This window comes from Lytechinus pictus, unplaced genomic scaffold, assembly GCF_037042905.1.
Source record: "Lytechinus pictus isolate F3 Inbred unplaced genomic scaffold, Lp3.0 scaffold_19, whole genome shotgun sequence".
Taxonomy (NCBI): Eukaryota; Metazoa; Echinodermata; class Echinoidea; order Temnopleuroida; family Toxopneustidae; genus Lytechinus; species Lytechinus pictus.
Window position 1 is genome coordinate 14,990,572 of NW_026974140.1, and position 12,460 is coordinate 15,003,031.

The following is a 12,460-nucleotide window of genomic DNA, read 5'->3' on the forward strand; positions in this document are numbered from 1 at the left end:
GCCGTCGACAACGACGACTACCAGATCACCGACGACTACTCTTCAATCGACAACGATGACAACGGCCGTTGAGGGTGTAGTTCTTCCACGGAGTCATGCACGAGGACTAAAAATGTCATTATATATGGTGCTTTTGTCAGCTCTAGTAGCTTCTGTGACGATACTTTGACATAGGATGTAAATGTCTCCAGCTTAAAGGGGAATCCAGCCTTGGCCATAAATGTTGTGTTGAGAAGGAGAAAAATAAATTAAAATGAATGGTGAAAGTTTGAAAGAAATTGGACAAGCAATAAGAAAGTTATAGCTGCTTTAAAATTGAGATCACTAATAGTATGTAGATTTCAAATTGGCAACTGGGTAAGTAAATTATGACAAGGGGCAAGGACAACTTTCCCATAGGCCATGTACTTTATTATCAGGGATTTGTGGTTTTCTCCTAATTTCTCCTAAGTACCCATTCCCCTGGGGCAGTAATCTAAATATAACCCAGGTAGTATATTGTTTAATGTCCTCATGAAAGAAAAATATAATTTGAAATAAAACTTTTGGGAAAAATGACATTTTAGCCATAATATGTATTGGAGTACAAGGAAGAGTAGTCCTTGCCTTACATCACTATGACATCCCATATGCGGCCAATTTGAAGTCTTCATGAGTATAGTGATTACCAATATTTACAACTTTTAAAAATTTATAACTTTCTTGTTCTTTGTCCAATATTGTTCAGACTATCACCTATCAACTTGTCTGATTTTTCTTTTTCTTATAAAAACAAGTTTTTATTTGGGTTGGATTCCCCTTTAACTGTTTTGTTTAGGCCTATGTTTGTCATAGTTCATGCTGGTGTCCTCAGAAATGGTCGGAGGTGGAGCAATTTGGACAGTTCCCAACTAACGGGGTCTATATCTCATTCGATTCCAACAATGACCTGTTCCAGTTTTTTTTAGATGATTCTCAAGTTATTATTGCCCCATGTGTTTTTCCCTTTTTGGGGAACACTTCTTGGACCAGTAATATTTACAGATTTGTTATGATAAACATAATTTAGGCTTAAGATACATGAATAGCATTCCAGCCTAATTCTTATTAAACATTAACCTTAATGAACATTACTTGATGGTGATGTGGATTTTTTAATGGCTTCCACTGAAATATTTTATTCATTATCATCAGTATACCATGGATTATTTATCAATATTATTAATTATGAAATATTGTTTAACCACTGATAAAGGCTTTTGATCAATCGAAGATTATACACAACAGAATTTGGGTCTTATGTTAGGAAGGAGGAAAGAGAAGGAATTTGCAAACTAATTCTAACATTCAGGCAGATGCCAATAACTATGGGAATTCTATTTTATTTCAGGTTGAATAGGAAAATAGGCCTACCTCATTCAAATATATATTTTTAAGAGCATTATTCTGCATATATAAGTATTTTCATGGGTGTTCACTATGTTCACTATCGTATGTGCCTCCTATGAATTTAGACACTTCTTTCTGTATCCCTCTTTCATACACATGTCATCCTTTAACCTTTCTCCACCTCTTCCAGCACCTCTTCTAACTTTAATCTCTGTCTTCATGTTTCTTTCTTCCTACAGAATTTATTTATGTTTAAATACAAACAGAATTGCCCTTTATTTATGTTTATATTCAAACAGAATTGATTGCTTGATTTGTAAATAAAACTCAAAATACTCAATACTCAAAAGAAACCTAGTTTTATTTTCATCTTATTATAATTTATAGTCAGGGGAAAGGTGGGTAATGTCACTCCCTCTGTTTATATCCTTATCACCTCTCGATCCATCTTTTTATTTCTCTCTCTCCCTATCCCTCTAATTTATTTCTCTTTTTTTTTGTTCTCTCCCTCTCATATCGCTCTCCCTCTCCTCATCTCATTTTTTGTTTTCTCTCTCTCTCTCTCTCTTTATCTATTCATTTCCTCTCTTTTCTATTATGTTCTATAAGATATTGGTCATCACCGCCATCATCAGCACAATCATAATCAGCTGAAATTTAACCATCTTTACCATCATCATAAACACCTGAAACTAGAAACTGGAATAAAAATGCATGAAATGCTACCAAGCTTGCAATTTATAGAAAGCTTTATGTATCAAATAAACCTCCATAGATTGACAATACATAATAAAATGTGAATGGTCAGTGTATTCAGACTACCACCCTATACACAGACTTTAAATGCTGCATGGAAGATTTACAAACATTGATCTTTACAGTTCAAGAAATTTCATTATTTAGTTTATTAATAACCACTTTCATAAGTGAAAGTTTGGCCAATATTTCAATGCAATAACATGATGTGCACTGTATTAAGCTTAGAAACACAAGAGATGAACACATTTCATGTATCATATGAGAAATACAGATACTGATAAGGCCATCCACCATCATCAGCATTCAGCAATGTCTCGTTTTCTGACACTCGTTTAAGTGGCTTTAATTTCACATATCTTATGCTGTACACACTACACAAAAATATTAATTTCATTGATTGTGAGTGGGTGGTGTTTATATCGAATTCTTAAAAAATTGTTGTTTTATAGTAAGATTTATGACCAACAAAAACAATAGAGCAGCTCTAGGTAAAGTTGAAAATATTTCACTGGCATGCATACTTTGGGTAGTACAATATGTCTGATAATCAGAAAAATTTTGAGTTATGATCCGTCTTGCAAAGTTGCAAATCTATATATTTAGCTTGATACATTCCCAATAGTATTATCTTTTCATAAAGATGATACATTATCTATATATACTACATCAAAATACAACTTTCTTGAATAATATTTCTATAACACTGAACGTGGGTATAAATATGCATATTATGAATATATTCATTTACAGTGTTGTTTTTATAATTATAACATTCTGTGTGAATATTCAAAGATGGATATATTTAGACAAGTATCAACTCTACAATGTGCCCTAATTCATGAACTAATCTGTCTAATATAATTGAAATGGGTGACTTGTCTTCTAGTTCTAAAGACTTTCCTGCATATTGTAGCCTCAAACCAAATGCTCTGAACATAAGCACGGTATTACATGAGACAAAAATAGTATGCAACTAAAGGACCACCTTCTATTTTAAACAATTTCTATAATTTTTTGTCCTAGTAAATAATTTCTATGATCTTTTTAAATTAAACTTGTCATGATTCTACATATATTAATTAATTGCAGTACATAAATATTTAAAGAATGGAGGTTTGGAATAAGGAAAATCAAATACTGGGTGAATTAAGTAAAAATGTGCAATATCTAAGTTATTTCTTATAATGAAAGTAAACAGAATATTTTACATATTTGGGAGGAGGCGAGTCCACAGCTTGGTGCACTATTCAATCATTTCACAAAAGCTCTTATGGTACAATCAAATCATTTATCGCTTTATCACAGAGCAGTGGAAAGTTCAAGAAGTTACTTATTCAGAGGCAGAAAAGGGTGTATCACAGCTCATAATTCTAAACAGATTTATCATATCATGGGGTGTGTAATTTGGGAACAAAATATCAAAATGAAAATGCTTGCTCGTTTCAGTGGAAACACAATAACTATTAAGGTGTTGACACCTAATGTACATGTATGGCCTACATCACTAAGGCAGGCAAGGGGGGACAGAACATGTGTGTTGTACTGAATTTATTTTTCTACAAAGGTTTATGAAAATTTGCATTTCGTTCAAATTTATAAATCAATTTGACTCATGTTATATCCTTATTAACTTTACATGATTTTCTTTTTTTTAATGAAATGATTTTTGCAGATTTGAGGAATGAAAGCTATTCATCCATGGTTTACTTTGTATGATCACAATATGTACTGACAGCATGGAATCATTTTACATCATACTCTTTGCTCATATAACAACACCCATATGTTTCTGCATACAATAGGTAACAATACTACTACTATAAATACATAGTTGAAAGCACAAGCATAAAAAAGTTAACACCCTAATACAAAACGGATATAAAGAAAAAAAAATATCTTTAAGTACTAACTAAAAACATCCAGGAGGATAGATGCCAAAATATATTAAACTTTTCCACAGGGAATATTTATGGCATAAAGGTACATGAATGCTGAGAGTTATGAAAATTCCTGTTTCATTTTAAAATGTTGTTGCTTACTTGGTAAATTAAGTACAACTCTCTCTTGAATGATCATTCACATAAATACACCCAATCTTGCAAACATTCACCAAATCCATAAATCACTCATATAGAATTCATGACCTCACTAAAAGTATATAACCAATGAGACATTTAGAATATTTCCAAAATTAAAATTTAAAGCTCCTTTCAACCCTCTTTCAACTACTGACCAAAAAATATAGATGATTGGGATTATAAAATCAGATTAAATATTCAGTTCTTCTTATCTCAATAGAAATAAACAAATAATTCACATAAATGTACAATATTTTGATAAGAGAAGTTTGAAAAGAGACAATTTTCTCTTACAAAAAAATGTTGAGTAGTCTAGACTATTGATCTCTATATACATATAACAAATGACTATGCTTCATATACATACTATACAAAATATTTCAATTTGAAAATAAAAAAAATGTCTATTCTGACTTTTCAAGAAAGTGATAGAGAGAGCTTGCAAAGTTCTATGAAATGTGTTTCACCATGCACTATTCAACTCATTGCATATGAGAAGAATGCCAAATCCAATATGATTAATGGAAGTAGATGCTCTTCCTTGAGGTTGCAGGAATTCAACTCTTATGAAAAAGTATATTGAACAAGATTTTTCCTCTGATGACAACCCAGTAACACTAAACTTACCAATTGATTTATATTATTGAATTTTATGGCTGATTGCACATTATGGTCAATAAAATCAAACATAAAAATCAGCTTTACAATCAATCACTAAAATAAGTTTGGTTGACTACAGGAATAATTTAGCGGTCTATGGGGACAAGATACTAGGTCTTCTGAGTTTTTGATGTTCAAACATACCTTTTCTTGTCACAGAGATGTAAGGAGAAGCATATAGAATTCTATGTTTCTTTGTCCTGAATGTGTGTACTTTCCAGCTAAGATCCCTTTGGTATCATGATAGGTTTTAGTCTCTCTTCAGTACAGTGTGGTATGCATTCCTCAGGAGAGCGTATGGGAAGCAAGATTCTAAGAGGTCCTGTGTCAGGAATGGTGATTCTTTCACAATCTACCAAAGAAAGAAGCAATTAAAAAGAGATCAAAAAGAGTGTTAGTAATGACAAGAACAAAAATAATAATAATGGTAAAAATGATGATGATGTGGTGATAATGATGACGATGACAACACAATCAACAACAATAGTTGTAATGATAATTACTGTAATAACAAATAACAATTATAATTCAAAAAAGAAATAATTATGATGAATATTATATTCATCAAGCAATCTACAAGAATATTACTACCTCAGCCATCTGATCTGAAAATGGCTTGCCAGCACACATTGCCTGCACTTTCTCCACTCCTGGTGAGCATTTAAAAAAAATGTAAATAAACTTACCTGATCTAGGAGGAGATGAAGAGACTCTCGACCTTTGACTGTGATAGCCTTATCAGTCTCTTGGCCAAGATGAAGCATGTTAGATGATGTCAGCTATAATCAAATCAAAACAACATACAAATAATTATTGATTGACAACTGTGAAAGATAGATCTGTAAATTCATTTATCAAAAAACATTCATGAAAGGTTTTGTTGGATATTTTATCCAACAAGGCCTGCTTTAATTCTTGGTCTTGGTTGAGAAGCGCTAACACACTGCTATGGTAATTGTTAAATAAAACAACTAACAAATCATTTCATGAAATGCTTCACTGATAGAGAAATTATCAAGGGCGTACACTCTTAATGCTTGAAAACGGTACAAGTGGAATGCATCTGGCATCGCTTCGGTACTCTATAACAGCAGTGCTGACTTTGAAAGCTGTTGTCTACTATAAGTGTATGTATGCAGTGAAGATGAGTACAGAGAGAGATGGACAAAACAACATTGTATGATACAGAGATTGAGAGAGGAGAGAAAGGATAAGCTGAAGATTGAGAGAAACATAACACGGAATGATAGGATAACCCTCAGGTGTACTTACAGCAAGGAATTCTTGGAGTCTTTCCTCAACGTCACCCCTGCCATGAAGTGAGAAGAGAGCACCAGCAATGGCATTGATAGCCTTGGCATAGCAGTGGCAATTATTCGGATGGGCATCATACATTGGATGATAGACAGTACCATCCTGACGGGCTAAGGTACGGAGTGATACAGCGATGAACACCATCAAAAGACAAGACAGGGTATAGTCCGACTCTGGGTCAACTGAAATAGAATACAAGACAGCGACAGTGATTAGGATGGACATCATACATTGGATCGTAGATGGTACCTTCTTGACGGGCTAAGGTACGGAGTGATACAGCGATGAACACCATCAGAAAACAAGGCTGTCTCTACGTCAACTGAAATAGAACACAAGCCACTGCCTAAAAGGTACTGATAATTATTCTACTCATTTGGTAACATGCACCCTGCATCTACAATCATCAAAAATCCTCTCTCTCAAAAAACTATTTTACAACTTTGGCATCTTGAGTTCCTTTGTAGGTCCCACTCTCAATCAGAGCCTGTGCCACAAACATCAAATTCAAACATTGAATATTGATCCACTCCTACTTACTCTCTTTCTCTGAGCGAAGAGCACTGACTAGAGCTGGATCTACATTGCAGGACAGACCAACACTGTTGGCTAGAGTATCCACAATAATAGCATCCTGTCCAGCTGCTCTGACATGTTCCTTGAAGTCTATGATAGCACTGTAGAGGAATGGTACTCTTCGAGCAAGGACCTGAAATAATAATAATTTGAAATGTTTTTTTTTAATTGCCGTTATTACAAATGATAATGATGATAATAGCAACAACAATAATTACAGTAATGATGATTACTTGAATAGCGCTTGTATCTGCCACATTGTGAAACAAAGGGCATTTCAGATATTATTACTCTAGTCAAGGCCGAGACGCGAATGCAACCAGTCCTCACATACACCTCAATGGAGAATAGCAAACTGAAGACTGAAGTTAAATGGGCCACAAATTATATGAAGATTAAGTTGTAGATCAATAAGTATCATAGATGCAAAAATTTGTGAAAATATACTTACATCACTGAGAGCTTCTTGTGTTAGACTCTTGAAGGCAAGGATGATACCGATGATGTTCAGACGCATCAATAAGTTATCTATATCTGTAATGACAATATATGTAGTGTAAACACATCAATAATCTTGTATAAACACTAACGGCAAGGGTGATATCTTGTACATTGTTTGTAACTAGGCTAAGTCATATCTCTTGGGTTAAAGCAGTATATGTCTTGACAAGGATTTATTCTGTTCCATCACCAAATGTAAAGAAACAATATAAATCACAAAAATTAATAAATTTCATAATCATCCACCTGAACCGGTGTGTTGGCTCAGTTGGTAGACCATCCGTCTCACAACCTGGAGGTCGGGAGTTCAAACCCCGGCTGGGTCAGACCAAAAGATATTAAACGATGGGAGCTGTTGCTTCCATTTTTGGCATTCAATGATTTAAGGGATGGAGTTACTTCGATCTGGTGCTGCACAGTAGCTGCCAGGCCAATGATCAATTAGGCAAAATGATTTTCAAGGGCATTTCTATTTCAGATTTCTATTTCAAACATTAAAACATAGATTTATTTCATTTTCATTTCAAGGATTATTGCTTATACAGAGAACAATAGAAACATGTCACCTACGTTTGAGTTGGACTGATAGTTGGGCCATGACGTCAGGCTTGTCAAAGTTGGTTCGAAGTTGAGTCAATACTTCACGGTTCTCAAGAACAAGTTTCTATATGACACAATGAAAAGCAGTATGTGAAATCTACAGACATTGGCTCATTTCAAATTTGTTATCATTAGTTACCAATTTCTTATCATAACTGTGAATTAAGGATAGAACTGAAAGATATCTAAGAAATACTGATGAAAGGCTATTCAAGTGTTATACAAGTGTTATACATTTGCCTGTAATCCCAGGTATATGGGGAAATTACAATTGATGCAGAGGTTTGAAGTTCAAGCCATGGTCACATCTATTAGACGGTAAAGTTAGTTCGGTCCCAGACATAAATAGTCATATCTTGATAATACACACCTGTCAAAACACATCAAACAAACAGTCAATTCAAATGAAACATTAACAATTCTTATATATGTCAAACCTTACAAAGTTCATTAATAATGAAAAGAAAATGCCAAGTTCCTCTAATATCTCAAATTGTTAAATATAAAATTCTACAACTTATAAACATGAAATTTCTAATCATTTTAAAATTTCTTTCACCTCAAAGTTGATTTTACTTTCAAGCATTATACTTCGATAATGAAAATGTGATACTACTACAGCTTGGTCATTTTCTAACTTATTTTCTCTTGAACTGCACCATACCTTGAGTTCTCCCATCTGACTAGCAATATGCCACATAAGACTCTCATGAAGAAACTTCATTCCATATGCTCCAATCAGCTCTGCTAAAGATCTCAGCTCTGTCAATAAGAATCAGAAGAGTGAGTTAACATCATAACATCAACAGTAAGTTGACATCATATTCATCAATATTTTCACTCGTACAAGTTTTGATCTTCGTTATGATTTCATCATCATCATGCCACTGCCCCAGGGGGGTGTGCCTACTGTTTTGTGTGCCACAAAATTTCTATTTCGACTCCACACAATGGCACGGCTAAGTTGCGCATAGTTTACGAATGGTTCACGAATTTTTAATGCATTTCATGCACTGCCACGCACCTATTCGCAAGCTGGGACACATAATTCCCGCATTGGCCTGCATAAGTGCATGTCCAAGCGCAAACTATGCAGGAACCACAATGCGTGCAAGTGTTAACCGGGCTTAAGAGATAGATGTTGACACCACAAAAAAAGTTTTAAAATGAAATACAGTACCACCAAAACAAATCAAGAGAGCATTTATCAGCCTGCTTAATTACATTATCTCTAATTCTCAAACTCTATGATCAACTCAACACTGCTCCTGCATTGACCCCTATTGTCATTGAACCTGATCTGATATCAAGTATTATACTGATTTTTTCTATTAATCACTATGCCAGTGTTATCTTAGGCACAATACTTTATGGGCAGAAGGCTTGAAGAGTTAAGACTGACCTGTGACATCGGTATATTCCTCTGCATTGAACGGTAGATGTTTATCAGGTGCTAGACTAATAAATGCCTTCTGATGAGGAGAGTAGATGATGTGGCAAGTGGTTACCTTGCGAAGGAATACCTCAAGATACCTGAAAACAAAATAAATATGTATCACACAATGTATCAATACATACAGTAAAATCACTGCAATCTAAAATGACAGAAATTTTCACTTCTAAAATCTAAAAGTTCTTGGCATGAATTACTGATGCCTGTAAACCAACACCACAAAAACAAAGATAATGACATGGCAAGAATATAATTGGACAAGTCTAAACTACTCTCACTTTAATCTAACAACTTTCCTCATTTCATGAAGAAGAAGACATGTTCCTTTTACTTTCTCTTCCTTGGAATGTTACCATTCAAAATATTTTTCATCATGTCTCTTCCTCCAGTAGCCATCAATATCCATACAATCCTCATTTCTATAACAATAATAGTTCCTTTGTCTCTTCACTCCTTTACAATTCCCTCTTGTTCTTGTTCTTTTCCCCTGTAGAGGATCAGTCCAAAAGAATTCATCAAAAATCTAAGAATCAATTATTTCCCCAGATTATGTAATAAATTTGGATCAAGTCTAGCAATCTAAATCTAAAATTGTCTAACTCTAAAAAACTAATGATTCTCCTCTACTACTTTACAGAATCACACATCTGATATATTGTAAGAAAATAACATAGCAGCCTACAGTTTGTAATAATAATAATAAAAAAACAGAATGCATTTCTTATGTCCTTTAAACACAAAAAAAATGCAATCTGTTTTTAAATAAAAAGGCATTTCAATAATTATATATTTCAATAATCATTTATTGTAGTAAGATTACATACCAGTTAGTGTATAGCATGGTGATAGTCTTCTCTCCATGACTGTCTTGTTGTTGGGTTTGTTGTAGCATTACATTGTTAAACACTCGGGTGATATCAACTTGGACTGAATGGAAGAACAAGATAAAAATCTATAATAGCATCTGGACAAAGATAATCTGAAACCTGAACTCTAAACATAGCGTTTGATGCAAATATAATCCAACATTTGAAAAATAACAATTGAACCATAATTAAATTCAACCAAATTTAGCTTAACATCTAAATAACCAACCGCAGGCATACTGAAAGCAGCTCAGGTATTGATGTAAACTTCTCATACCATTATCAATACTGCTCATATTTTAATCATCATACATGTGGAAAATGCCGAAAGGATATGTTGTTTCATTGCCAAGACACATTTCTTCATCACTGAGATATTTATAATATATGAAAACTTTTATGACTTTGTTTGTACAAGCATTTTTTAATGCACAAATGATTAATACTGATGTTTTTCATTTTTATCATGATCCAAGTACAAAAGGGGTGGTGCATATTTCATGACAAAGATGCAAATCAGACCCCCCCCCCCCCCTTGTCAGGCTGTCACCTTAAAATGGAATTATTATTCGCATTTGAGAACTGATGTTTTAGTATTGAGTGTACTCTTTAGCATTGGATGAAAGTGATCAAAGAATAGATACTTACCATAGCTTTCAATGCTTTGCAGGACATTCATGTAGGTCCTAACACTGGTGAGAAGCTCTGAGGGTTTAGCTATCTCATTAGTGTCAGGGCTGTACATCATCATTCCTACAAGTGCTCTGTAAACAAACAAGCAAATGAATAATAAACAAATCAATAATAAACAAAAACATTCATGTAAGTCCTAACACTGGTGAGAAGCGCTGAAGGTTTAGCTATCTCATTAGTGTCAGGGCTGTACATCATCATTTCTACAAGTGCTCTGTAAACAAACAAACAAAACATTCATGTACATTAGGTCCCAACACTGGTGAGAAGCTCTGAGGGCTTAGCTATCTCATTAGTGTCATTCCTACAATAAATCTGTAAACAAAGAAAAACATGGACAATGTAAGCAATAAATTTTCAAGAAATCAAATATGATGTTGGCCCTCTTACGTTATCATGACTTTTACAAGTCTCTATAAACAAAATTTTAAATAGATAAATTTCATATAGTTTAAATCTTGACCTACATGTTGAGATAGCTGGCTTCCATTTCATTATGTTCTTTACAATTTTCAAAATGGCTTTACGAGCATTTCTATTATCTAAGATGCCAGTAGCTTTTGCTCTTACAACAGATTGAAAGCATTCCAACTTGAACTAAAATATTTGATCTTTGAGTTTTGATCACTAGTAAATGCACTCTTGTGTCCTCGCAGATGCACACAATTCTAGTTTATAAAAAAAAAACGTTACAAGATATTAAACATAAACTGTTGAAATAAGACTTACTTGGCAAACCTAGCTTCCAAATGCTGGATGAGATACTCTCTTGGTGAAAACGTATGTTCCCAAACCATGATCTTAGCTGAGTAATTGATAGCTGTACACAACTCAGATAGCGAGATGTGAAGACGATCAAATCTAGAAACATAAAACAGAAAGAGATAAACACAATAATCAAACCTAAAAATACAAAAAAGAGTAGTTGATTTTGTTTTATCCAGGTAAGTAACAGTCCATACCTATTACAGCACAAATATTACAACAGAAACTGATTCAAGAGACTTAATATTGATTTTTAACTTACTCTGTCAAGTTTTCTCTGGTTTTCCTGAAACTTTCAGTCCCAGGCATAGGGTTCTCTGTGAGTGTCTTCAAACGATTCTTATCAACATTCTGCTTGGTCTTACGTTGAAGTTCATGCTTGATGTGAAGGGGTGCAGCATTCTTGGGCAGAAGCTGTAAATCAAATTGGATAAAGAACATTTGATTTATTTGTTATCTATCTTTATATCGCCTGTCATTAAAAAGTTTTCATTGGTGAATGAATTCTTGCATTACATTACTCTATAGAGAGCAACTTGACAAAGGTTTGAGAAAAGTCCTTATCAGCATGTTTAAAAGAAAACAAATTGAAATATCCCAATTTGACTAAATTAAAGTTCCATTTCAAAATGAAATCTGGTAGAACTATCAAGTTCATTATGCTTTAGGTAGTACAGTGGTCATTGTGGAATTATCATTTTGAATATGTATTCAATATGATATCAATGATATGAAAATTTTGAGTTGTCAATGCTCCAATGAAACGAGGGGTAGACTTTATGTCAATGTACATATAAATATTAAACTCTAATGAAATCTATCAAGAA

General features: G+C 33.7%; 1 protein-coding gene across 1 annotated transcript in view; it reads right to left on the bottom strand.

Annotated features, from left to right (window-relative positions):
- Positions 1 to 2,099: 2,099 nt before the first annotated feature.
- Positions 2,100 to 12,460, bottom strand: part of LOC129260833 (nck-associated protein 1-like) — a 34,152-nt gene continuing 23,791 nt past the window's right edge. The window contains exons 18-29 of the mRNA XM_054898824.2: positions 11,896 to 12,047; positions 11,598 to 11,729; positions 10,824 to 10,939; positions 10,134 to 10,236; positions 9,259 to 9,389; positions 8,521 to 8,618; positions 7,827 to 7,920; positions 7,207 to 7,289; positions 6,720 to 6,888; positions 6,138 to 6,361; positions 5,552 to 5,644; positions 2,100 to 5,217 (exon numbers count right to left, since the gene is read on the bottom strand). Coding sequence (XP_054754799.1) covers positions 5,116 to 5,217; positions 5,552 to 5,644; positions 6,138 to 6,361; positions 6,720 to 6,888; positions 7,207 to 7,289; positions 7,827 to 7,920; positions 8,521 to 8,618; positions 9,259 to 9,389; positions 10,134 to 10,236; positions 10,824 to 10,939; positions 11,598 to 11,729; positions 11,896 to 12,047 — 1,497 coding nt within the window. The 3' untranslated portion in view covers positions 2,100 to 5,115. The remainder of the gene's footprint in view (positions 5,218 to 5,551; positions 5,645 to 6,137; positions 6,362 to 6,719; positions 6,889 to 7,206; positions 7,290 to 7,826; positions 7,921 to 8,520; positions 8,619 to 9,258; positions 9,390 to 10,133; positions 10,237 to 10,823; positions 10,940 to 11,597; positions 11,730 to 11,895; positions 12,048 to 12,460) is intronic.